This window comes from Bos taurus, chromosome 19 (assembly GCF_002263795.3).
Source record: "Bos taurus isolate L1 Dominette 01449 registration number 42190680 breed Hereford chromosome 19, ARS-UCD2.0, whole genome shotgun sequence".
NCBI lineage: Eukaryota > Metazoa > Chordata > Mammalia > Artiodactyla > Bovidae > Bos > Bos taurus.
This window is the reverse complement of record NC_037346.1, coordinates 10,816,379-10,841,236: the sequence shown is the minus strand read 5'-3', so window position 1 is coordinate 10,841,236 and position 24,858 is coordinate 10,816,379. Positions and strand designations below refer to the sequence as shown.

Here is a 24,858-nt window from a genome sequence, read left to right as displayed (position 1 = left end):
CTGCGCCTAGGCCCCAGACTGGCTCCTCAAGTTCGGCACCGAGGCATGCGCACAGGACTCCGTGAAGCCGAACTATGGGCAACGGACGTGCGCAGTGCCGCCGCCTGGGCCAGGTACTGGCGGAAGCATGCGCAGAAGCGCTTCCGAAGCCTCGCTTGGAAGCTAGATCATGCGCAGAGTCAGCTAAAGCCCGATGGACAGTGAGCATGCGTGCCGTGTCTGAAGTTGATAAATTTGAACATGCGTAATTAACCTTTCTGAATGGGGGGGCGGGGGGAGAAAACCACAACAAATCTGCTTGTATGTGGAACATGCGCATTCGTTCTCCGTAGTTTTTTCGGTATGGAAAGTGAGCCTGCGCATTAGGAAAATGTTGCTCCCGTGAAGTTTGAACCGGGCGGAAACGGCTGGTCCTGGGGTTGCCAGTGAGTGGGGTTAATGGGGAGCTCCTGGGGAGGTGTAGAAAGGCAGAAGTTGGCTTTACTCTGTACCAGCTCAGTGGCCTTGCGAAAGTCACTGACTTTTCAGAGCCTCGGTTTCCTTATCGGTAATATAAAAATAATGATACTAATTTTGCAGAGTTGTTTGATGATTTTAAGTACAGTCTGGCTTACAAGCCACGGCTCCTTCCAGTGCTGCATTGACCCCATAATAAGGTCTTTACCAAAAACTGTCTCTTTTTATTGTTAAAAGTAGTGGATACTTGCTCTACTATTGCTCCTTTTTTTTCTTCTAAGTCTCGTCTTCCTTGCTGTCTTATTTGAGCTAAATACAAAGACTTTCTTTTAAGTGTTAAGATAGTTACCAGTACAGAAAGTTGATTGGTGGAGAGAGAAAGTTATTATTTAGAAGCAAGAAAATTAATGTTAATTAAGTCTGCTACCGTTGAGCTCACTTTTGCATTTTCTATGTCCCTTTGGTGTGACATGGATACTACGAATTACTTCAACCAGAATTCACTGTTTTGTTTGTTTTAAACGCATGCGTAGAAAGTTGCGATTACACGTGAGATTTTGGAAACTGTTGAGCTGTGTATGAATGGATTTGGGTACAGCAGTCTCAAGTCCCGAAACCATATACAGAAAAAGAACAATTTCCTTGAATGATTGGCTCCTTAAACAACATAGGTATTTTATCTGTATATAGTATTTACAAATTATATATTTTTATTAGAACTGAACTGAACATTTTTGTTTGTTCTTAGTAATGTAGTGGTTCTCTAAGACCATATTTTTTCTATTACAGGTTGCTCACTTTTTCGAAGGAGTTTGTTTTGGTTTGTTTCTCAGCATGTCAATAGTAACAGTGCAGCTTGGTCAGTGTGGCAATCAGATTGGTTTTGAAGTGTTTGATGCTTTATTTAATGACTCACACTGTTCCCGAGGACTCTGCTCTAAAAGGGAGAATGAGGCGTATCAAGCATCTTGCAAAGAAAGGTTCTTCAGTGAGGAGGAAAATGGAGGTATGTGTGGTCCACATAACCAATCTCTTCAAGGCCTCGCCCTGCACATGGTGTCTGAACCCCCTTCATCTTGCAGCAGAAAGATTTTGTTCTCAGCCCTTTCTTTTTGTATTAAGCTTTCCCTCTCCAGTGGCATCATGTCCTCAGGCTATGAGCTTGCTCAGATCTTGCCAATCTAAAACCAACCAACCAAATAAAACTTGGCTCTTGACTATAGCTTTTTTCCTTCCTTCTCATCTAAGATTCTCAAAGGAGAACCCTCTTTACCAGTTATAATCCTGCTTCTGCTTTACAATACCACTGAAAACTGTCCCATGAAAAATTCCCAGTGATCTCCTAATTACTAGAGCCAGTAACTGTTTTTGTTAATTCACTTAACTTCTCTACCAGATTTGATAACATTAACTACAAAACTCCCTCCTTGAAACTCCTTCTTCTTAGTCACTGAACTTTTCTAGTGGTTGCATCTCAGCGTCTTCCTCACTTGTGTAGTTCTCTCTGGGCAAATTCAGTGACTCTGAAATGTTGCTCCATCTTTTATACTGGTTACTCTCAAATCTGTAGCCTAGCGTCTCTTCCAAGCTGCAGACTGATTAGTGAACATCACCTGTGTCTCTTATGTGTACCTCAAACTCAACATCTCCATACCCGAGGGCATGCATTGTTTTTCCCTTAAAAACAGTGTTCTTACTGCCTACGTTCAGATCTGCTTAGTTTATCTCCTACGTGTCCCTTGAAACGCCTCTCCCGTCTCCATCTTCGCTGTCATTGCCTTAGTTCTGGCTCTTGTCATTCCTCATCTGGATTGTTTCAAGACACTCCTGAGTTTCCCTGCCTGGTCTCCTGCATCTATCACGTCCATCCTCCACACTGCTGTATTCAAAAAGACATCTGAGGGACTTCCCTGGTGGTCCAGTGGTTAAAACTTTACACTTCTACTGCAGGGAGGGCCAGTCCTATCCTTGGTTGGGAAACTACAATCCCATATGCCTTGCTTACTTACTTAACAATAAGTACTTAAACTTACTTAACAATAAGTAAAGAAATAAATGTAGTAAAAAGCTGTTTAAAAAAATAAGACATCTGACATTAAAAAAAAAAAAAGACACGTGACTATTCCTTTCATCCTTGAAGGTTTCCAGTGGTTTCTCATTGCCTGAAAAACAAGTTTCAAGGTTTTTAGCATTGTATATTAGGACTTCTAATATCTGAGCCCTGCCGCTTCCCATCCTGTCCATCATTTCTTACACCCCGCGTCTCCATCTTCTGCTTCAATAATCCTGAGATGCTTTTTGTGCCCTTGGTATTTTGTGCTTCTGAATATGCGCCTGTGTTACTGTGGATTTGTTCTGGGTCCCATCACATCGCTTCATGATTCAGTGTTGCTGTGCTTTGCTTCCCTCCCTGGTTTTCCTCTGGCTGGATTCATACTGTCTTCATCTCTGTGTTTCTAGCACAGTACATAGCACATTATAAGCACTCAACAGATGTTTGTAAACCTGACCCAGTCATCGTTTTAGCCTATATTTATTCAGCCTGCCAGCAGAATGCTGGGCATATGAACCATCTGCATCTGCCTGCTGCTGCCCACCTCACTTTCTAAGCAGAATGACACATCTTTCTATTCTCAATCTTTGAATTGTTTTTTTTTTTAATTTAGAGAAGTTTATGCTCTGAGTTACCCCAAATAAGATTATATGCATTATTTTTCTTTTGATCTTTTTTTCCCCCTCTCTAGTTCCAGTTGCTCGTGCTGTCCTTGTTGACATGGAACCTAAAGTTATCAATCAAACACTGTCAAAGGCCGCCTGTTCTGGCCGATGGAAATATGGCCAGCATTCATGCTTCTGTCAAAAGCAAGGTTCTGGAAACAACTGGGCCTATGGGTAAGAATAATTCTCATGCTTTTCAGTTTAGATACAGCTGCACAGTTGATGAACAGTGTAGTTATAACTGCACAGTTGATATACTAAACGTCGTTCTTTAGCCACTTAGCTGTGTCTGACTCTTTTGCAACCCCATGGATGGTAGCCCACCAGGTTCCTCTGTCTATGCGATTTCCCGGGCAAAAATACCAGAGTGGGTTGCCATTTCCTTCTCCAGGATATCTTCCTGACCAGGGATCAAACCCATGTCTCCTGCATTGGCAAGGTGGGCTCTTCACCACTGAGCCACCTGAGAAGCTCATACCAAACTTTGAATTTCTGTTTTAACATTTAGAGTGTGATTTCACCCAGAAGTCACTCATTCTGTCTCACCTTTCTGTATGCTTCAGGTCTAGGTATTGCTGAAACCAAGTGTCTTTTGCAGAAGGGTTTCCACTTTTTCACTCTTGTTCTGCCAGCCAACTTATTATCAATACAGTATCTTTATCTGCCAAGTATTCTAGTTAATAGGGAATATGACTACACAGTAGTATTGCCTGAATTCTTTAGAAAATACCAGTGCCTAGGGCTCACATCCAGAAATTCTGATTTAATCAGTTTGGGATGAAGTCTGAATTTTGGAATTTTTCAAAGCTTCCCAAGGTGATTTTAATGTGTGGCAAAGTTAGAATTCCTGCTTTAGGAGTACTGTTATGAATATTGAAGATTATGTTGTACCGTAATATTATAGATTCACACTCGTCTCACATGCTAGCAAAGTAATGCTCAAAATTCTCCAAGCGAGGCTTCAATAGTACCTGAACCGTGAGCTTCCGGATGTTCAAACTGGATTTAGAAAAGGCAGAGATCAAATTGCCAACATCCATGGGATCATCGAAAAAGCAAGAGAGTTCTAGAAAAACATCTACTTCTGCTTTATTGACTATGCCAAAGCCTTTGACTGTGTGGATCACCACAAACTGGAAAATTCTCAAAGAGATGGGAATACCAGACCACCTGACCTGCCTCCTGAGAAATCTGTATGCAAGTCAAGAAACAACAGTTATAACTGGACATGGAACAACAGACTGGTTCCAAATCGACAAAAGAGTATGTCAAGGCTGTATATTGTCACTCTGCTTATTTAGTTTATATGAAGAGTACATCATGTGAAATGCCAGGCTAGATGAAGCACAAGCTGGAATCAAGATTGCCGGGAGAAATATCAATAACCTCAGATATGCAGATGACGTGACCCTTATGGCAGAAAACGAAGAAGAACTAAAGAGCCTCTTGATAAAAGTGAAAGAGGAGAGTGAAAAAGTTGGCTTAAAGCTCAACATTTCAAAAACTAAGATCATGGCATCTGATCCCATCACCTCATGGCAAGTAAATGGAGAAACAATGGAAACAGTATCAGACTTTATTTTCTTGGGCTCCAAAATCACTGCAGATGGTGACTGCAGCCTTGAAATTAAAAGACGCTTGCTCCTTGGAAGAAAAGCTATGACCAACCTAGACATCATATTAAAAAGCAGAGACATTACTTTGTCAACAAAGGTCTGTCTAGTCAAAGCTATGGTTTTTCCAGTAGTCATGTATGGATGTGAGAGTTGGACTATAAAGAAAGCTGAGCACCAAAGAATTGATGCTTTTGAACTGTGGTGTTGGAGAAGACTGAGAGTCCCTTGGACTGCAAGGAGATTCAAACAGTCCATATAAAGGAGATCAGTCCTGAATATTCATTGGAAGGACTGATGCTAAAGCTGAAACTCCAACACTTTGGCCACCTGATGCAAAGAACTGACTCATTGGAAAAGACCCTTATGCTGGGAAAGATTGAAGGGGGGAGAAAAGGGGATGACAGAGAATGAGACTGTTGGATGGCATCACCAACTGGATAGTCATGAGTTTGAGTAAGCTCCGGGAGTTGGTGATGGACAGGGAAGCCTGGCATGCTGCAGTCCATGGGGTCGCAAAGAGTCGAACATGACTGAGCGACTGAACTGAACTGAACTGAATCTTTAGAACCACGTGGTAATTCTAGCCAAAGGAGTGGCCTATTAAAGAGAATTTTCTCTTCCCAGTAAATTGGCTCTCCTAGCAGTCCTATTCTCAGAGAAGGCAATGGCACCCCACTTCAGTACTCTTGCCTGGAGAATCCCATGGATGGCAGAGCCTGGTAGGCTACAGTCCGTGGAGTCTCTAAGAGTCGGACACACTGAGCAACTTCACTTTCACTTTTCAGTTTCATGCATTGGAGAAGGAAATGGCAACCCACTCCAGTGTTCTTGCCTGGAGAATCCTAGGGACGGGGGAGCCTGGTGGGCTGCTGTCTATGGGGTCGCACAGAGTCGGACACGACTGACGCGACTTAGCAGCAGCAGCAGCAGCAGTCCTATTCACTTTTAAAAACTGTTCGACTTGTGTATCTTATTATTTTCTTCTTCTATTTTTCATTTTATTTTTGGTGTATATTATTATTATTGTTATCTTTAGGCCCTTCTGTGTCGCATGCAAGATCTTAGTTCTCCAACCAGGGATCCAACCTGTGCCCCCTACTTTGGGAGCACAGACTTTTAACCACTGGACTACCAAGGAAGTCCCCTTAACTTGTGTATATAAAATTTGGTCACTCAGGGTACCTGTATGTCTCATGAGAGGTAGTTCACTTCCATAGGTTTAGAAAGCCTTCTCTCTCCTGTACTTTTCTCTGCAATCCATCACTCTGGTTAAATTGAAAGATGTTTGTTTTGACTGCATAGATACTCTGTTCATGGACCCAGGCATGAAGAATCTATAATGAACCTAATCCGGAAGGAAGTAGAGAAGTGCGAATCTTTGAGTGGCTTTTTCATCATAATGAGTATGGCTGGAGGCACCGGATCTGGGCTAGGAGCCTTCGTTACTCAGAACTTACAAGATCAGTACTCAAGCGCTTTGAAAATGAATCAGATTATATGGCCTTATGGAACTGGTGAGGTATGAACATATCAATTTAAAAATTTCTGTTTTGTAGTGTTTGTGATTTAAAACAAACATACGTAAAAGATCTATCTCATCCTTTCCTTGGAAATGTTAAGTTATTGTGTCAGGAGTGAGTATACAGTATGATACTTTCATGAACAACTCATTTAACTTTGTTTAAACTTTCCCAAGCAAATGAGGTGTCCTTATTTATAAAAATTCCAAAGAAGACAACTGTGCGTCTTCTCTCAGAAACCCATTCCTGGGTCAGTCCCTCTGGCTACTGCCTGTAAAGCAGGGACCTTGACCTGCCATTGCTAACCTTCAAAGAGTTTTCATTTCTTACCACTGAAAGGACATTTCTATGTAAGCCAATTTGCTGTTGATCAGCCTAGTAGGAGAAATAATAAAATGGAGATGAAATAAGTCACAGGAGGAAATGATGTAGAAAGTATGATAGTAATAGTGAAAGGAATAGTGTAGTCATCGTTTACTGAACCCTTACTATACACAGGGCACTATCCTAAGTGCTTTCCTGGTATTCTGTCATTAATTCTTAGAAGTCTTAAGAGGCTGGTATAATTATTACCCACATTTTACAAATGAGGAAACTGAGACAGAGAGAGATTATGTAACTTATCTAAGATCATATAGCTAGAAAGTGGAAGAGCCAGGATTTGAACCTAAGTGGATGCCCTCTTAACTGCTATTCTCTCCTACCTTTTTTTCTTTTTTTTTTACTCTTTATTAATTTGGCTGCTCCAGGTCTTAGCTGTGGCTCACGGGGTCTTTAGTTTCAGCATGTGGGATCTAGTTCCCTGACCAGGGCACAAACCCTGGCCCCCGCATTGAGAACGTGGAGTCTTAGCCAGTGGACTACCAGGGAAGTCCTTCTCCTACCTTTCTTATTTGTGGCCTCTTCCTCTCCAGGTTATTGTTCAGAACTACAACTCCATTTTGACACTTTCTCACTTATACCGATCTTCAGACGCCCTCCTTGTTCATGAGAACGATGCTGTTCATAAGATCTGTGTGAAGCTGATGAATATCAAGCAGGTCTCCTTCTGTGATATAAATCAAGTCCTCGCACATCAGCTGGGAAGTGTGTTCCAGCCTACTTACTCCGGGGAAGGCTTATTTCACTACAGGAGAAATCCACTAGGTATTTGTGTCCCTGTGGGTTATTTGTAGAGAAGTCTGATGTTGTGAAAACCTCAAAGCTGTTCTTCTCTGGCTCTCCCCTCTACCTGAAGGTATACTCACATCTCCCTCATTTCAAAACCTTCTACTGATTCCATTATTCAGGACTGTTTTTCTTCTTTTTCTTTTTCCTTCCCTATTTTAAAAAATAATTTTGAGATATAATTCACATACCATACAACTTACCCATTTAAAATATGCACATCAGTGTTTTCTAACATATTCACAAAGTTTCATAACCATCATTTTCATCACTCTGCAATAAAACCCACCACTCTTTCAGCTTATTTGTCAAGTGGTGCTTTATCCATTCAAACCATCCAGATGCAAAGGACCCAGGAATCTATACGTCTCAGCCCTACCCTTTCCCAAATAGTTGCCTGTCCCTCTTCAAATTTAGCATGCCCTGAACGGATTCATCATTTTCCCCCTGGCTCATCTCCCCTCCCCCACTTCCTCCATTCCTGTTGCGTGAATTTCTCCCACTGTCCTCTTATCTCATCAGTATGCTCAGACCTGTTGGTGCCATCTCTCCCAGCTGTCTGCATTCTTTCCTGCCTCCCTGTCTCTCTGACATTGGTTCAGTTGGTCAGCATCTCTTAACTGATATTGCGTGCTCCCCCTGAATACAAAGTTCTTTTTATTCTCAATCTCTGCCTTTCTCTCTCTTTCTGTCTCTGTTTCATAAAAACAGAAGCTTGCAGCTACATGGACATCCCTGGCTTAAGGTGGTCCTAACCCTGCTTCCCTTCCTGCTGCCTGCCTTTTCCCCCGGCATCTGTCCTCCTGACACACTGACCCCAATGAGCCTCCCCGAGGTATGGATCCAATCCTCGTATTCTACTCCCCCCCCATTCTGTGGCTCACACATGACCTGCCAGATTTGTCATAATTCCTTAGCCTGGCCTCCATATTCTGAGTCTTAACTTTGCATTTTTGTCACCTTCTGCCTCCTCCGCATAGATTCCCCACTTGCTTTTCATCCTGTCTCCACTTCCTTCTTCAGTCTGGAACTTTGCTTCTTTGTTCCTTTGGCTCGGTGTCTCCTCTTTTAAAAATCACTTCCTGCTTCCCTTCTTCACTTCTACTGAAACCTACTCATCCTTTAGGATCCAATTCAAGTGATAATTTTTTTTTTCTTTTCTAATGTTTATTTGGCTGCCCCGGATCTTAGTTGAGGCATGCAGGATCTTTAGTGCAGCCTGTGGGATCTAATTCCCTGGCCAGGGACTGAACCCAGGCTCCCTGCATTGGGAGCACAGAGTCTTAGCCACTAGACCACCAGGGAAGTCCCAAATTAACCCTCCCACCTCTGAACTCCTGTGTGTGCACGCTCACTTCAGTCATATCCAACTTTTTGCAACCCTATGGACTGTAGCCTGCTAGGCTCCTCCGTCCATGGGATTCTCCAGGCAAGAATACTAGAGTGGGTTGCCATCCCCTCCTCTAGGAGATCTTCCCGACCCAGGGATCGAACCCATGTCTCTTACATCTCCTGCACTAGCAGGCAAGTTCTTTACCCCTGTACTCCCTCGGCATTCTGTATCTCCTTTATGTTACTTAATGTTTTTTGCCTTTATTATTTCTTTAAGTGTGTTTGCTTATCTTTAAGAGTTACACAGACAAACGCACATATTTTTTCAAGGAGTACAAAAGAATATGCAATCAAAAGGAAGTCACCCTCTGACCCCTCCCAGATGCCGCCGCTGTGATTAGCGTCATGTGTTTCCTTGGAGGAGTCTGTCATGTGCGTGTCTTGTAGTCCCCACTAATTTGCAACTTCCTTGGCGACATGTGTCTTGTTAATTTCTGTGCATTCCACAGTACTCACCATATTGCACATCTGTTCATTCAACCAGTATTTATTGACTTCCTGCTATGTGCCAGACACTATGCTAAATGTTGGGGATCCAGTGAGGAACCAGTGTAGACATTGTGTTCACACTAAACAATTATGCCAAGAAGGTGTAATTAAAAACTGAGTTAAATGCTCTGAAGGAAAGGAATGCAGATCCAAGAGAATGGGTCACGGTGGGACCAGACTTAGGCTGATGAGGCAAAGAATTCAGCCCTTGAGGAAGTTAACACAAGCAAAAAGCTGGATGAAGACTTGGAGTTAACTAAGCAAAGGGAGGGAGACAGGAATAGCATGTGCAAAGGCCCTGTGGCAGAAGGAAGCATGGCCCTTTAGGAACAGAGAGAAATCCAGTGTCACTGGAGCACAGAGAATGGTGTAGGGGACGACTAACTCCTGGGGCTAGGGGAGTGAGCAGGGGCCGACCTTGTAGGTCCCTGTAAGCATGTAAAGGGAAAGTGAGTGAAGTTGCTCGTGTCCAACTCTTTGCGACCCTATGGACTGTAGCCTATCAGGCTCCTCCGTCCATGGGATTTTCCAGGCAAGAGTGCTGGAGTGGATTGCCATTTCCTTCTCCAGGGGATCTTCCCGACCCAGGAATCGAACCCGGGTCTCCCGCATTGCAGGCAGACGCTTTACCGTCTGAGCCACCAGGGAAGCCCATGAGCATGTAAAGGCTGCCTCATTAATCTAAGAGCAGGGGAAAGCCTCTGAAGGAGTTTAAGGAGGTTGTTGGCATAATCGCGTTGTGAAAAATCCACTGGACTGCCTGTGGAGAACTGATGGGAAGCCGTCTTCACAGATGGCCCTCTTCTCACTTTGTCCTCACATGGCACAAGGGCCAAGAGATCTCTCTGGGGTCTCTTTCATAAGGAGACTTCACCTCCCAAAGGCCCCATCGCCTCCTTAAAGCCATCACCTTGGAGGTAAGGATTTCAATGTGGGAATTTGTGGGGACATAAACTCAGAGTTTGACAAGGCCAAGAATGGTTAAGATGAGACCAGGTGAACAAGAAAGCTGGAGGTAAACACAGATTTTAAGAATCTGTGCGTTAGCATTCAGGGATTATTTGCTGATTGTTTTCTGTTATACATGCTATGTGACAGAATTCAGCCCTAGCTGCTTTACAGAAAAGGCTTCTTACGTTTAGAGGAAACACCACTAGCCATAAGATCAATTTGTGCAACATTTTGTAGATGTTTGTGTCAGAATTTGTTCTTAACATTAGGACATAGGCTATGAGTTTGCAATCAATGTTATCATAAAATTTATTCTTTAGTATTATTTCTTTATGTGGCTGCGCAGGCTCTTGTGGCATGCAGAATCTTCGACCTTCACTGTGGCACATGGGATCTTTAGTTGCAGCACGTGGGATCAAGTTTGCTGACCAGGGATTAAACCCAGTCCCCCAGACCACCAGGGAAGTCCCCATAAGATTTAAATTTCATGTTACGGTAATAGGTTTTTCTTTCTCCTCTAGAAAGGAGTATTTTCTATAAATGTATAAAATATATGCAAGATATATTAAAAAGATAAAAATATTTTTTAAATAAGTAAGCTCTGAATGAAAAACAAAGTATAGCCTTTCTCCTTCATTCTCTTTCATGACAAGTATAACGTTCTAAAGATAGACATATTCCTGTGTTCAAGAATTACTAATCTTGTCTTCTTTCCAAGTAGAGTTTAATGTTAAGAGGTTCTGCTTATCATTTAACCAAATAAAATAAATTAGAGATCTAAGAAAATTTCTAAGCGGGCATTTAGTGAACACAGAATGACAATAAAAATATATTATCTCTAATGCTTACTTTGATTTCCTGAGGTTTAGCTAAATATTTCATTCACATTTCCAGGTTCTTAACTTAAAAAAAATTATTATTTCCTTTTGGCAAAGTGTGTTTTTTTTTCATTCATGCTCAAATAGGTGCCAAAACCAAGCATTAGTTGATTAAGCATTAGCATTAATCAAGCATTCATACATATTGTCTCCGAAATTGTATTTACATTTTGAAATTTAAGCAGTTTTAGCCTTGGAGGAGAAAACATATTTGGTCCCCCCAAGCCGTCCAATCATGGTTGTATATGAGCCAGCGAAAATAACATGGAATTTAAGAATTGAGTTCAGATTTTTTTTTTTTTTTGCAGGAGACTTAATGGAGAATTTAGTTCCCCATCCAGAATTCAAGATGCTGGGTGTTCGTAACATTCCTCAAATGTCTGAGAATTCACTGGCATACAGCACGTTTACTTGGGCTGGCCTCCTCAAGCATTTGAGACAGATGCTCATTTCTAATGCGAAAATGGAAGAAGGTAAAGGGTATTTTAAAAATATGCAGCCCACAAGCTGGGAAAAATGCCTGTACTGAAGTTCCCAATATAAACTGGCTTGGGCCAGTTGAAATAATAGTGCCTTCTTCTGATCTGGGAGGCTCCTATAAAAACTCACCAGCATATCCTGGGAAGATTTCTTAATCACTTCACAGTTTCATTTCTCAAAAAAAAAATTCAGATGAGTGTGACAATTATTTCTATTTTATTTTTATCAAAGTAATATATGAATGTAGTTTTTTTTAAAAGAATCAAGTTGTCAGAACTCATTTAAATGTATATTTAAATCTGTACATCACATTGTATGTAAAGTACATCTTAAATTTTTAAAAAGTCACATAATTGCCCAGTATGAATTTATAATGGGGAAGAGAACAGTCAGCTCTCCACTTCTCCACAGCCCAGCGGGCACTGTTTCAGTCATTTGAGATGTTCTTTCTGGAATTGGCCTCCATTTCTAAAATCTTCCTTATTCTGTTATTTGTTTTATTTTCCAGGTTTAGATATCCTCTGCCTTCCTAGCGTAAAACTGAGAATTAAATCTTCTTATACCCTCTACACACACATACACACACCTTCCCTCTCGCCTCCCAGTCTAGTTAAAATAAGTTTTCAGTGTTTGTATTATTTTTGCTATGTAAATTTTATTCAGAGTTGAGCCATGTACTACATACACAGATTACATTTTATTTCATGTACCATTTATTTTTTCCTCCTAGAATTAATAATTATTTGGTTGATACTCTTTGTACCTATTACGAATCTACCCCTAAACTTTCCCGTAAAAATGAAACTCTTCTCAGCCAACCCATCAGGTAATCTTATTACTTCCATTATCTTCTTAAAGATATCCCTTCCAGAGGCCATCACCCTTACTCTGCAGGCTTGAGAAGCAGCCAGCACTGGCCTCTCTGCCTCTTTCTGTATTCTAGCCCGGTTCCTAGATTCTAGATCTTCCTCTTTCTAGGCTTATTCCCTCATCTGGACATTACCCTCCAGGAGCTTTGTAAGAAAGAGTACAGGGAAGGTAAACATTTTCAGGCTGCAGATATCATTATCCTGCTTTTCTATTTGATTGATGATTCGGCCAGGTATAGGATTTGAGGCTGGGAATCATTTTTACTCAGGGTCTTGAAAGCCTTGCTCTATAATCTTCCAGCTTCCAGTGTTACAGCTGAGCAGTCCCACTTCAGTCTGATTTCTAATCTCTCTTGTATCTTTTAGGATTTCCTCTTTGTTTCTAGCATTCTGGAATTCCTTAGAGTGGATCTTTTATCTCATGACACTGTAAACTTTATGAGTGCAGAGATCTTTATCTGGGGTGTTTATTGCTGAAAATCAGAGGTTTCGCCTTTACTGAGTAGAAACCCCCTTCCAAGATGGAGAGGGGCAGCCCACCTACTGCAGGGGCTGGGGAAGGGCCTGGAGCTCTCACTGCTTCTCATACAGGTTTTTAACTAATCCTCCCATCTCCTCCTCTTCTAGAAGCACTTGGTCAGCTTCTAGGACCTTCACTGTGGGCAGAAGTCTCAGTTTTTGCTACCTCAGTAACCACTGGTTCATTTGCTTTCCAGCTTCGAAAATTCTGTCACCGCTATCTTCTTTCCATTTTTTTCGTGCCTTTTAAAAAAATTCCTGTGTTGTGAGTGAGATTTGAGGAGTAAACTGGTATGTTCAGTCTGTCGTGTTTAACTGAAGTCACTACTGTGTACAATTTTGGGAGTGTTTATTTTACCACAGATTACAATCAGTTAGGTTTCAGTACTATGAGAGTGGATTTCCTCTACATTTACTGTAATACCTTATGGATTTTAGATCATAGTGCCTGAGGTTTGGAGATAAGTGGAAAGTTCACATCTTAAGTAACGCTTTGGAAACTTTTTGGCCACAGGACCTGTTTTTCTGGCAATACCTGTTCTCAAGGAACACAGTGTACCTCAGGGTAGCTTATGACGTGGGCCTCTGGGCCCTCTCAGGTCATTTTTCCATATGGGAATTTAGAGTACCAACATTTTTTCAGTTATAGATATGAATTTTGAACATTTAAATGTTTTCCTATAAATTTCTGTTGTTCAGCCACTCAGTTTTGTCTGACAGTGTGCGACCCCATGGACTGCAGAACGCCAGATGTTTGAGCATCTTCTGGACTTTGCTCAAACTCAGGTCCGTTGAGCCGGGGATGCCATCCAGCCATCTCATCCTCTGTCGTCCCCTTCTCCTCCCACCTTTAATCTTTCCCAGCATCAGGGTCTTTTCCAATGACTCAGCTCTTCACATCAGGTGACCAAAGTAAATATATGAATAAATGTATTTATGTCACTAACCAGGTTGAAGGATATAGTCTTAAAGCTCCTCATGCATTATCGGAATGCTCTGTGTGAAGATCGACCCCATCAGTATTGCCTTCAGCAATGTATCTTTCTCCATGTCCTCAGAACAGGAAGGAAGAGTGGCTCAGGAAGGAGCAAGGCAGCAGTTAGTGTCTCCTATGACCTAGCTTTGGAAGTCACATGCCATCATTTCGCATGATCCTTTTGGTTATTAAGGTCAAGCCTGTCCCATGGGGAGAAGACCATGCGAGAGCCTGAACACCAGGGGCGAGGAGCACAGGAGTCGCTGTTGGGAGCTGGCTGCCACCCTCTGCCCTCTGTCACCTCATGCGTCACGTCCTCCCACTTGCAGAACGCACTTAACCCGTCCCAGGCCCTCCAGAGTTAGCACGCCAGCCTCCTAGCACACTGCTTTAGCCCATCAGCCTGAAACGCAGAACCTTGTCATGTAAAAACAGGTCCAGGTGTGGGTTTATGTTTCTCGGGTGAGATTTCCTGAGTACAGCTCTCTAAGGACGCCCCACTCCCTATAGACCATGCTGGAACAGGTGGAGGATAACTGTAGACACTGCTTTCCCAAAAGGGGACACGGAAGGAACACAGACATCATTGGTCCCTAAGGATCAGCAGGGTACATGCTGGTAGTTTCTTGATTAAACCATTAAGGCCTGGGAAGAATTTTCCGCAGCTTTTGGCTTGGCCCTCTGAACCAAGCTAAATTACAATTTTATTTACTTTTAAGTTTTACTTATAGTATTTAAAAACTTTATTAGTTGATTTATTTTTGCTAGTTTGCATTAATGTATTCACATGAGAGTCGAAGTTCTAAGGGCGTATATATAAACACACTTAAATAAAACTAACATCACATTCAGTTCAGTTCAGTCACTCAGTTATGTTCGACTCTTTGCGACTCCATGAACCACAGGACACCAGGCCTCCCTGTCCATCACCAACTCTCGGAGTTCACCCTAACTCATGTGCATCGAGTCGGTGATGCCATCCAGCCATCTCATCCTCTGTCGTCCCCTTCTCCTCCTGCCCCCAATCCCTCCCAGCATCAGAGTCTTTTCCAATGAGTCAACTCTTCACGTGAGGTGGCCAAAGTACTGGAGTTTCAGCTTTAGCATCATTCCTTCCAAAGAAATCCCAGGGCTGATCTCCTTCAGAATGGACTGGTTGGATCTCCTTGCAGTCCAAGGGACTCTCAAGAGTCTTCTCCAACACCACAGTTCAAAAGCATCAATTCTTCAGCGCTCAGCTTTCTTCACAGTCCCGCTCTCACATCCATACATGACCACAGGAAAAACCATAGCCTTCACTATGTATTTTTGTTGTTGTTGTTATGCTTTTTTGAGTGTAGTATTGTGTAGCCTTTATTCCAGTTCATTCATTTGGACATGCCTTGTTCTTTTTAGTAGCTGCATAGTTTTCTACTCTATAAGCCACAACTCATTATATGTACCTAAAGAGTGAATTAATTCTATGAAGCTGGTTGTTAAAAATTCTTAGTCCATAACCTTCTTCTGTTGTCTCCTTGTTAAAGGTAACTGTCTCTCAAAACTCTGTTGTTGTTTGTTATTGTTTTTATCTACATATTGCCACTTATAGATTTTTCATTTATTTATTACCTATTTACTTCCCACCATGGAGAGTTAGGATTCAGCTTTTTCCTGACACTGGACCCTAAGCCCTGAAGTACCCTCTGTCTCCTCATCTTTCTGATACAGTAGTGTCATCATTGGGTTAAAGCGATACTCAGTTTTATACTATCATGATCAAGTAAATGCTATTCACAGCTGAGCAACAGAGCATCCTGTGATTACTTTTCCCTTCCTGTATAATTTTTTTTGTTTTCTTTGGCGTTAATGATTGCCTTGTTTTCTCGTTTGCCTAGTTTTTCTATGTACCTGTCAATTATTCAGCCCTGTTTCCCTACTTGTCCAAATTTTTTTTTTCTTAATATCAGGCATACCTCGTTTTATTGCACTTCGCAGATATTGTGTTCTTTGACAGATTGAAGGTTTGTGGCCACCCTTCACCTAGCAAATCTGTCGGCACCATTTTTCTAGCGGTGTTTGCTCACGTCACATCTCTGGCACGTTTTGGCAATTCTCACAGTATTTCCCACCTTTTTCTTATTATATTTGTTATGGTGATCTGTCATCTTTGATGTTACTATTTTTTTTATGTCATCATGTGTGTTTTTTTTTTTTTTTTCAAAACCACTATTTCTTTATTTTGGCTGTGCTGGACCTGTGTTGCTACGCACAGGCTTTCTCTCGTGGTGGTGGCGGAGGCTACTTCCCAGTCGTGGCGCCCGGGCTTCTCGTTGTGGTGTCTCCTCTTGTTGCAGAGCACGGGCTTTGCAGTGTGGGCTCTGGAGTTGCAGCTCACAGGCTTAGCTACCTTGCAGCCTGTGGGATCCTTCCAGACTGGGGATCAGCAGGTGGACTCTCAACCGTGGGACCACCAGGACAGTCCCTTGGATGTTACTATTGCAAAACAACTTTCAAGTTAAAAAAAGGATTATAACTTGAAAGTTCAGATGACGGTTAGCATTTTTTAGCACTAATAAAGTATTTTTAAATTAAGGTCGGTATGCTGTTTTTTTAGACACAGTGCTATTGCAGAATTGATAGATTACAGTATAGTGTGAACATAACTTTTATATGCTCTGGAAAATGAAAAAGCATTTGTGTGACATGCTTTGTTGGGATTGTTGTTTAGTCTCTCAGTCACGTCTGACACTTTCGACCCCGTGGACTGCAGCACGCCAGGCTCTCCTTTCCTTCATCGTCTCCCAGAACTTGCTCAAATTCATGTCCATTGAGTTGGTGATGCCATCCAACCATCTCATCCTCTGTCGTCCCCTTCTCCTCCTGCCTTCAATCTTTCCCAGCATCAGGGTCTTTTCCAGTGAGTCAGTTCTTCGCAGCAGGTGGCCAGAGTATTGGAGCTTCAGCTTCAGCCCTTCCAATGAATATTCAGGACTGATTTCCTTTAGGATTGACTGGTTTGATCTTCTTGCAGGGGAGAAGTCTCCAGGGGACTCTCAACAGTCTTCTCCGACATCACAGTTCAAAAGCATCAGTTCTTCGGCGCTCAGCCTTCTTTATGGTCCAACTGTCACATTCATACATGACTGCTGGACAAACGATAGCTTAGACTGTCTGGACCTTTGTTGGCAAAGTAATGTCTCTGCGTTTTAATACACTGTCTAGTTTGCCACAGTTTATCTTCCAAGGAGCAAGTGTCTTTTAATTTGGGATAATTGACTTTATTGTGGTGGTTGGAACCAAGCATGCAAAACCTGCAAGCTCTGCCTGTATTCAAGTATTCTGTCAGTTTCATCTTCCTAGAGAAACCTTCACCAGAGCCTTCTGACCTGCTTCAGTCCAGTGTTTTTTGCCCTCTCTAGCCCGTGTATGTCTGTCATACTGGATATTCTGTTTGCCTGTCTGCTGTGTTAGATATTCTGCCCAGAGGGTTTAGACAAAGCCCTAGTGGTCTTGGGGGCGGCGGGGGGGGGGGGGGGGGGGGGCCATGGTTATCCTGGGTCTCACTTGCTCTCCAGTTTTGGTGTGCACCGTGCCCTTAGCTCTGCCTGGCGTTCTTCAGACTGAGACACTCAGTCCTTTCCTCTCCAGAAAGCAAACCTTTAGTTTCCTGCTAGGATAGGAAAGAGGCAGTCGTCATGATAAACAGACAAGTTTAGCAACATTCCTTGAGCAGGAGTCAAAGGCAGATGTGCCTCACATGGTTGTAAAGCCAGTTTAAGAGTCAGCGGCTTAGCCATTCCTAGTGGTGCAGTTAAGAGCCAGTGGCCGAGCCATACTAGATGCTGTGAAGCTGTGTCTCCTTGTGGTTTCAGTTTGCATTTTCCTAATGACAGTGATGTTGAGCATCTTTTCATGTGGTTATTCGCTACTTGTTTATCTTCCTTGGTGAAATGTTTGTTCAAACATCTTTCCAGATTTTTAAATTGGCCTGTTTGTCTTATTACTATCAATGATTTCAGTATGCCAGTATTTTTTTTATTTGTTCTGAAATTTCTTTTGCTGAAAATCAAACTGTTACTGCACACTGAAATTTTTCCCTATCTTATGTATAATTTAAGAGTGTTTTCTTAATATTTCCCTTTGACTAGTCAGTTTTCAATCCTATTTTTGCTTTGTGTTTCTACATCCCTTACCATTTTTGTATCTGTTTTGCTTGTTTATTCAGAGAGACATGTAGAATGAAGTTCACTCTTTCTAGGTGGATAGTTCCATGAGTTTTGACACACTTAATACCATGTAACCACCACAATTGAGACAGTATTTCCGTGCTCCAAAAAGTCTCCTCACACCCCTTTGTAGACAGTCTCTTTTCTCCACCCCAAGCCCCTAGCAACTATTGATCTGAATTTTATTCCTATGATTTTGCCTTTTCTAGATGGTCCTATCAGTTCAGTTCAGTCACTCAGTCGTGTCCGACTCTTTGTGACACCATGGATTGCAGCATGCCAGGCTTCCCTGTCCATCACCAACTCCTGGAGCTTACTCAAACTCATGTCCATCGAGTTGGTGATGTCATCCAACCATCTCATCCTCTGTCGTCCCCTTCTTCTCCTGCCTTCAATCTTTCCCAGCATCGCGGTCTTTTCCAATGAGTCAGTTCTTTGCATCAGGTGGCCAGAGTATTGGAGTTTCAGCTTTAGCATCAGTCCTTCCAATGAATATTCAGGACTGACTTCCTTTAGGATGGACTGGTTGGATCTCCTTGCAGTCCAAGGGACTCTCAAGAGTCTTCTCCAACACCACAGTTCAAAAGCATCCATTCTTTGGCGCTCAGTTTTCTTTATAGTCCAACTCTCACATCCATACATGACTAATGGAAAAACCATAGCTGAGGAGTATATGGACCTTTGTCGGCAAAGTAATGTCTCTGCTTTTTAATATGCTGTCTAGGTTGGTCATAGCTTTTCTTCCAAGAAACAAGCGTCTTTTGATTTCATGGCTGCAATCACCATTTGCAGTGATTTTGAAGCCCAGGAAAGTCCTATAAATGGACTCAAACAGTATGTAACCTTTTCAGTCAAACTTGCTTCACTTAGCATCATGCCTCTGAGATTTATCTGTGTCTTTTTGTGTATCCATAGTCAGTTTCTTTTTATTGCAGTGTAGAATTCCATCCTTTGTACTTACTGTCATCCTTTAATATTCAGTGAAGAAATATTTCATGCGTGTCTCAGAATTGAATGGTTTGAATCACTTTAGGTCAACCAGATAAGAATGTTTAAATTTTTAGCAGAATGCCACCCCCCTAACTTGTACTTATCAAATGGAAATTTCTATAAAATACATATATCATCTTAACATTTTTCTGTTCTTGTTCAAGGCCATTTGTAAAATCTTTTTTTTTTTCTTTTGGTAGGTATTGATTGGCAGGTGCGGCCACCTTTATCAGGACTTCCTCCTCTTGGTAAAATGTCTGTCAACAAAGAGACTCATTTTAACACTTCCATTGCTAACTTGGTCATCCTTCGTGGGAAAGATGTGCAGAGTGCGGATGTGGGTGAGCAAAGTTAGGGTGAAAATTAAGACGCACATTTTGCAGATGTTCATGGTACAGATGGTTTCTTTTAAAAAAAAAAAGAAGTTCTTGAACTTATTCTTTTGGCCTCACCATGTGGCTTGTGGGATCTTTAGTTCCCTGGCTACAGATTGAACCCACACCCTTAGCAGTGAGAGCTCATAGCCCTAACCACTGAACCACCAGGAACTTCCCCCTGCATTTATTCTTTTTTTTTCCCCTATATCTCTTGGAATTTTTTTAAACTAATTTTTATTGGAGTATAGTTTCTTTACAATGTTGTGTTAGTTTCAGGCGTACAGAAAAGTGAATCAGCTATACATGCATACCCTGTTTTTTTGGATTTCCTTCCCATTTAGGTCACACACAGCACTGAAGGGAGTTCCCTATGCTACAGTAGTTCTTACCAGTTATATGTCAATGCCAGTCCCCCAAATTCATTCTTTTAAAGAAAGGAAAAATAACAACTCTGTTTTAGTAGCAAAATGTAACCCCTGTACCAGTAGGTGACCAGACACCAAAATGGAAGTGGTGTAAATAACAGACAAGTTTTAATTCTTTCTTCCTGAATCTGGTTGCTCTGTCATCCTCACCTGTGGCTTCAGGCTTAGAGCCATCTGTTAGTGCTTCAGCCATCAGATCACGTACTGCTGCTGCTGCTAAGTCGCTTCAGTCGTGTCTGACTCTGTGCAACCCGAGACGGCAGCCCATGAGGCCCCCCACCCCCCCGCCAACCCCATCCCTGGGATTCTCCAGGCAAGAACACTGGAGTGGGTTGCCATTTCCTTCTCCAGTGCATGAAAGTAAAAAGTGAAAGTGAAGTCACTCAGTTGTGTCCGACTCTTCGCGACCCCATGGACTGCAGCCTACCAGGCTCCTCCGTCCATGGGATTTTCCAGGCAAGAGTACTGGAGGGGGTGCCATCGCCTTTTCCATCAGATCACGTAGGCATAAGCAAAGCAGGGCAGGCCTGGTCCTGCACGGGTCACACCCCACGCTTGTGTTTATACCCCTTCGACTGAGTTGGACACGACTGAGTGCGGCTTGGTGCGGCATGGTGGCAGCTGTGACATAAAGAGAGTCAGTCTCATCCCTGTGTTGTTGTTTACCCCCCGGTTGTGTCCGACTTTTTGAGAGCCCATAGACTGTAGCCCACCAGGCTCCTCTGTCCCTGGGATTTCCCAGGCAAGAATACTGGAGTGGGTTGCCATCCCCTTCTCCAGGGGATCTTCCCAACCCAGGGATCGAGCCGTTGTCTCCTACGTCTCCTCCAGTGGGAGGCAGAGTCTTTACCACTGAACCATGAGGAAAGCCCCTGTAACACCCTTAAATAAAAAACTAGTAATAATTAAGAGGTCTTATCAAGTCAATCAGATGCGGTACTTTCTTCATATTCTTCATTTTAAATTTTAAAATAAGAGAGTTAATAAAAGGACATGTAAAGTAATCTAACTTTAAAAAATTTGCCCACAGGAAATGATGCAGGTACATGGAGGTGTTCTTTCAAAAATATTCATTGCAGTATCTTTCACACTGACAGAAATGTGGGAACAACAAAATGCCCAGCAGTAGGAAATGTGTTAAGTAAATGATATGTTCACAGAAGCTTTTAAAAATATGAGTGATATTTATTGACATGGAAAAGAGGTTCACAGCGTATTGGTGGATGGAAAATACAAATCACATGAGAGCATGCGTGTAAAATTCCAATATAAGAGAGGGTCAGCAGACTGTTCATAGTCATTATTTCTGGGTGGTGACATTTCAGCTGTTGAGTTGACTTAAATTTTCTTAATACTTTTCTGAATGGTGTGAATTTTTTTAATAATGATGAACATGGATCATTTATCCAAAAGCAATACAAAGCTAGTTTTAAAACGCAGTACAAAAGACTTATGGTGAAATGGAAAAGAAAGTATCTGTTTATTAATTTGTTGCCAAAATTGATGATTTGTGATATGAACAGCAGCCTGTTGTTTTACTCTAGGAGCATTTAAAGACCCAGCTCTCTATACTTCCTGGTTAGAGCCTGTTCACGCTTTCAGTGTGTGGAAAACCCAGAGAGCCTTTAGGAAATATGAGAAGTCTGCAGCCTTGGTCAGCAATAGCCAGTCCTTAGTAAAGCCACTTGATATGATTGTGGGTAAAGCATGGAATATGTTTGCTTCCAGGTAAGTACAAAAGAAATCTACAAACCTTTCCTAACCTTAGGCAGATAACTGCTAGGCAGGTTCTGGAGTGTATTAGCCTATTTGGGCTGCTATAACAAAAATAGCATAAAGTGGGTGGCTTATAAACCACAGAAGTTTATTTCTGAAGGCTGGGAATTCCAAGATTAAGATCCCCGCAGATGCGATATCCAGTGAAGACCCACTTCATGGTTTATAGATGGCGTCTTTTTGCTGTGTCCTCAGCTGGCGGCAGAGGCAAAGGAGCGCTCATGGGCCTGTCGCTGCCCTCACGAGGGCTCCACTGTGGTGACCGCATCTCAGTCCCAAAGGCCTTACCTCCTAATATCAGTACCTTGAGAGTTAGGATTTCACTGTGTAAATATGGGGGGAACACATTCAGTCTGTGCCATGGAGTAAGCGCTTTGTAGATATGAAACTTTGAACACGTTCCTTCTGGCTTCACTTCCTTTCCTGTATGATGGATCCAGAAGAGAGGATGTATGTGGTGAAGGTTAAAATGAGATAATAATGTGAAAAAACATCCAGTCCAGTGCCTGACTAGTAAATGCTCAAGAACTGTTCCATAGTCATTTTCCAAAATAAGATCCTTGAGAATGGACGAGATCCTGATCTTGCTCAGTAAGAAGGATATAGCAAGTTCAGCTCCACCTGATACTATGAAATGTCTGCTTGATGTGAAGAATTGCATTAGTGGGTTCCCTGTCCTCTGCCAGTTACTTAATGTGACAGCAGAACTCCTCAGATGACTGGATAAGCCTGAACTTTGATTAGCCAGGATTCCCAAGGGTCTCCCGTCCTGTACATGGCCATTCCCTGAACCCCAGCTCCTCAGGACTGTGCACTTTCTGTATAGTTCTGGTCTAGTTCCTGTCCCACTGCCATTAAATGGTAGCAGCTGTTTTCACTAACTGAATTCATGTCTGCCCTTGATATTCTGATTTCTCCTCCTACAGAACATTTTGAGGGGCTGGGGCTATTAACAGGATCACCTGGCATAAGTGCAAATTAAGTGTTGTCTGAAAAACACTTAGGAGGCTTCATTTCATTCCTAGAACCGGACCCGTGTGTTTCTACAGTTTCACACCTTAGATGAGACTTCCCAGGCACTTCTTAAGAGTTTATAGAGAACCCAGTCATCTCCTCTAGGGTGTTGAATATGTGCTGGGTAGACAGCCAAATCTGAACACACTTTTTTTCCCCTATGTGCTGTTTTTTTTTTTTTTTGGCCACGCCTGGCAGCTTGCAGGTTTCTTAATAATAGTTCCCCAGCCAGGGATGAAACCCAGGCCCTGGCTATGAAAGCTCCGAGTCCTAACCACTGGCACGCGTGCATCCTCGCTCAGTCCTGTCCAGTTCTTCGTGACCCCAGGGACTGTAGCCCACCAGGCTCCTTTGTCCATGGGATTTTCCTGACAAGAATACTAGAGCAGGTTGCTGTTTCCTCCTCCAGGGGATATTCCCAACCCAGGGGTCTAACTCATGCCTCTTGCATCTCCTGCATTGACAGGTGGACTCTACCATTGAGTCACCTGGGAAGCTCCCCTAACCACTGGACCACCAGGGAATTCCCCTCCTATTGCCTTTTATTGTCACTGTCTTGAATAGATGGAGCTTGAAATAAATTTTGAAAGTTTGCTAACTTTTGGAGTAAACATTGAAGCAAAGATAAGACTTTTAAGAGAGTTTTCCATGTTCACATGTTCATGAGCTACAAAAGAGCTGTTATTTGATTCCGAATTATTCAGTTGCCTGAGATTTTTGTTTCGTATTTTCTGTTTCTTTCACCAGAGCCTACCTTCATCAGTACACAAAATTTGGAATTGAAGAAGAGGATTTTTTGGACAGTTTCACGTTGTTAGAACAGGTTATTGCTAGTTACTGCAACCTCTGATTTTGAACCAAGAGGAAAAATTACCTTAAGTCAATTTTGGACTAAAATACTTGCAGTACTGCTTTCTCTGTAAGGTTTTAAAATTCCAGTCTGCTGATGCTAAAGTCGAATGCTGGTTCCTTCTTTATGCTATAGCGTCAGAGGAGGAAAACCTTTCATGTTTTCAATGAAAACATCTACTTGGTATTTTCCTTTGTAAGAAAAAAAAATTGGTGCTTCTTTAAAGAATTTTGGGAACACTTGGCTGAGATGTTACAACTTTGAAGCTATCAGAAAGGAAACTTCCCTCTTTATTCCAAAAAGCATTCAGTAAATATGAGCTAAACTTTCATAGCACAATTTTAAGTTAAGAAATTACAATTCTGTATTTAAATATATTCATCTTTGAAGTAAATGTTTTGGACCACAAGAGGGAGCTGTTGTCAAATGCTATGATGTGAACATCTCTTTTTGAGTATGTTATTCTATAACAGGGTAAGATTTTCCAGTTTAAGCAGCTATTTAAAAATAAATGTCAGGATTTTGTTAATGTATATCGTGCTTAAGTGCAAAAAGTAAATAAGCAAGTGTTTACTTTGTTTGCTTTTCTTAAATTGGGCATCAGAAAATTGTTTTTCTTTTACATCTTAGAATTCCAGAGTAGGAATTGATTTTGCTCAAATAGTGTTTTTAAATTACTGATAAGTATTTAGCTGGTGTGGAAGAAGGTAATTATAAGGTAATATACTTCAAGGTCTATTCTTTTCAATAAAAGCGGTGAGAGCTTTCACCAAACTGTCACTAGGTTGATACAATTATCACCAAGGAAATACTAATATATTACTATTGCTAATTGCTCAGTTGTGTCCAACTCTTTGAGAGCCCACAGACTGTGGCCCTCCAGGCTCCTCTGTCCATGGGATTCCCCAAGCAAGAATACTGGAGTGGGTTGCTATTTCCTTCTCCAGGGGATTTTCCCAACCCAGGGATCAAACCCGGGTTTCCTGATTGCAGGCAGATTCTTAACCATCTGAGCTACAAAGAAATACTGTGCTAGGTGAACTTGACACCTATAGATGTTGGTCTCATTTAGGACAAAACACATTTGGAAATTGGCAGCTGAGTTTGAGGGGAATGGCGTATTTCAATAAAACGCATCACGTGCAGTGTGTTAACAGATGGAAAATGGGAAACAAATAGACCACTTGCCC

At 42.0% G+C, this 24,858-nt stretch overlaps 1 protein-coding gene across 1 annotated transcript; it reads left to right on the top strand.

Moving 5' to 3' along the window:
* Nucleotides 1–356: 356 nt before the first annotated feature.
* Nucleotides 357–24,261, top strand: TUBD1 (tubulin delta 1; the record flags this gene model as incomplete). Its single annotated transcript, NM_001075470.2, is given in 9 exon segments — nucleotides 357–425; nucleotides 1,246–1,462; nucleotides 3,201–3,348; nucleotides 6,093–6,309; nucleotides 7,225–7,456; nucleotides 11,496–11,660; nucleotides 19,427–19,567; nucleotides 21,573–21,756; nucleotides 23,566–24,261. Coding segments are annotated over 8 exon segments (1,362 nt in total). The 3' UTR covers nucleotides 23,669–24,261.
* Between the last annotated feature and the right edge of the window lie 597 nt (nucleotides 24,262–24,858).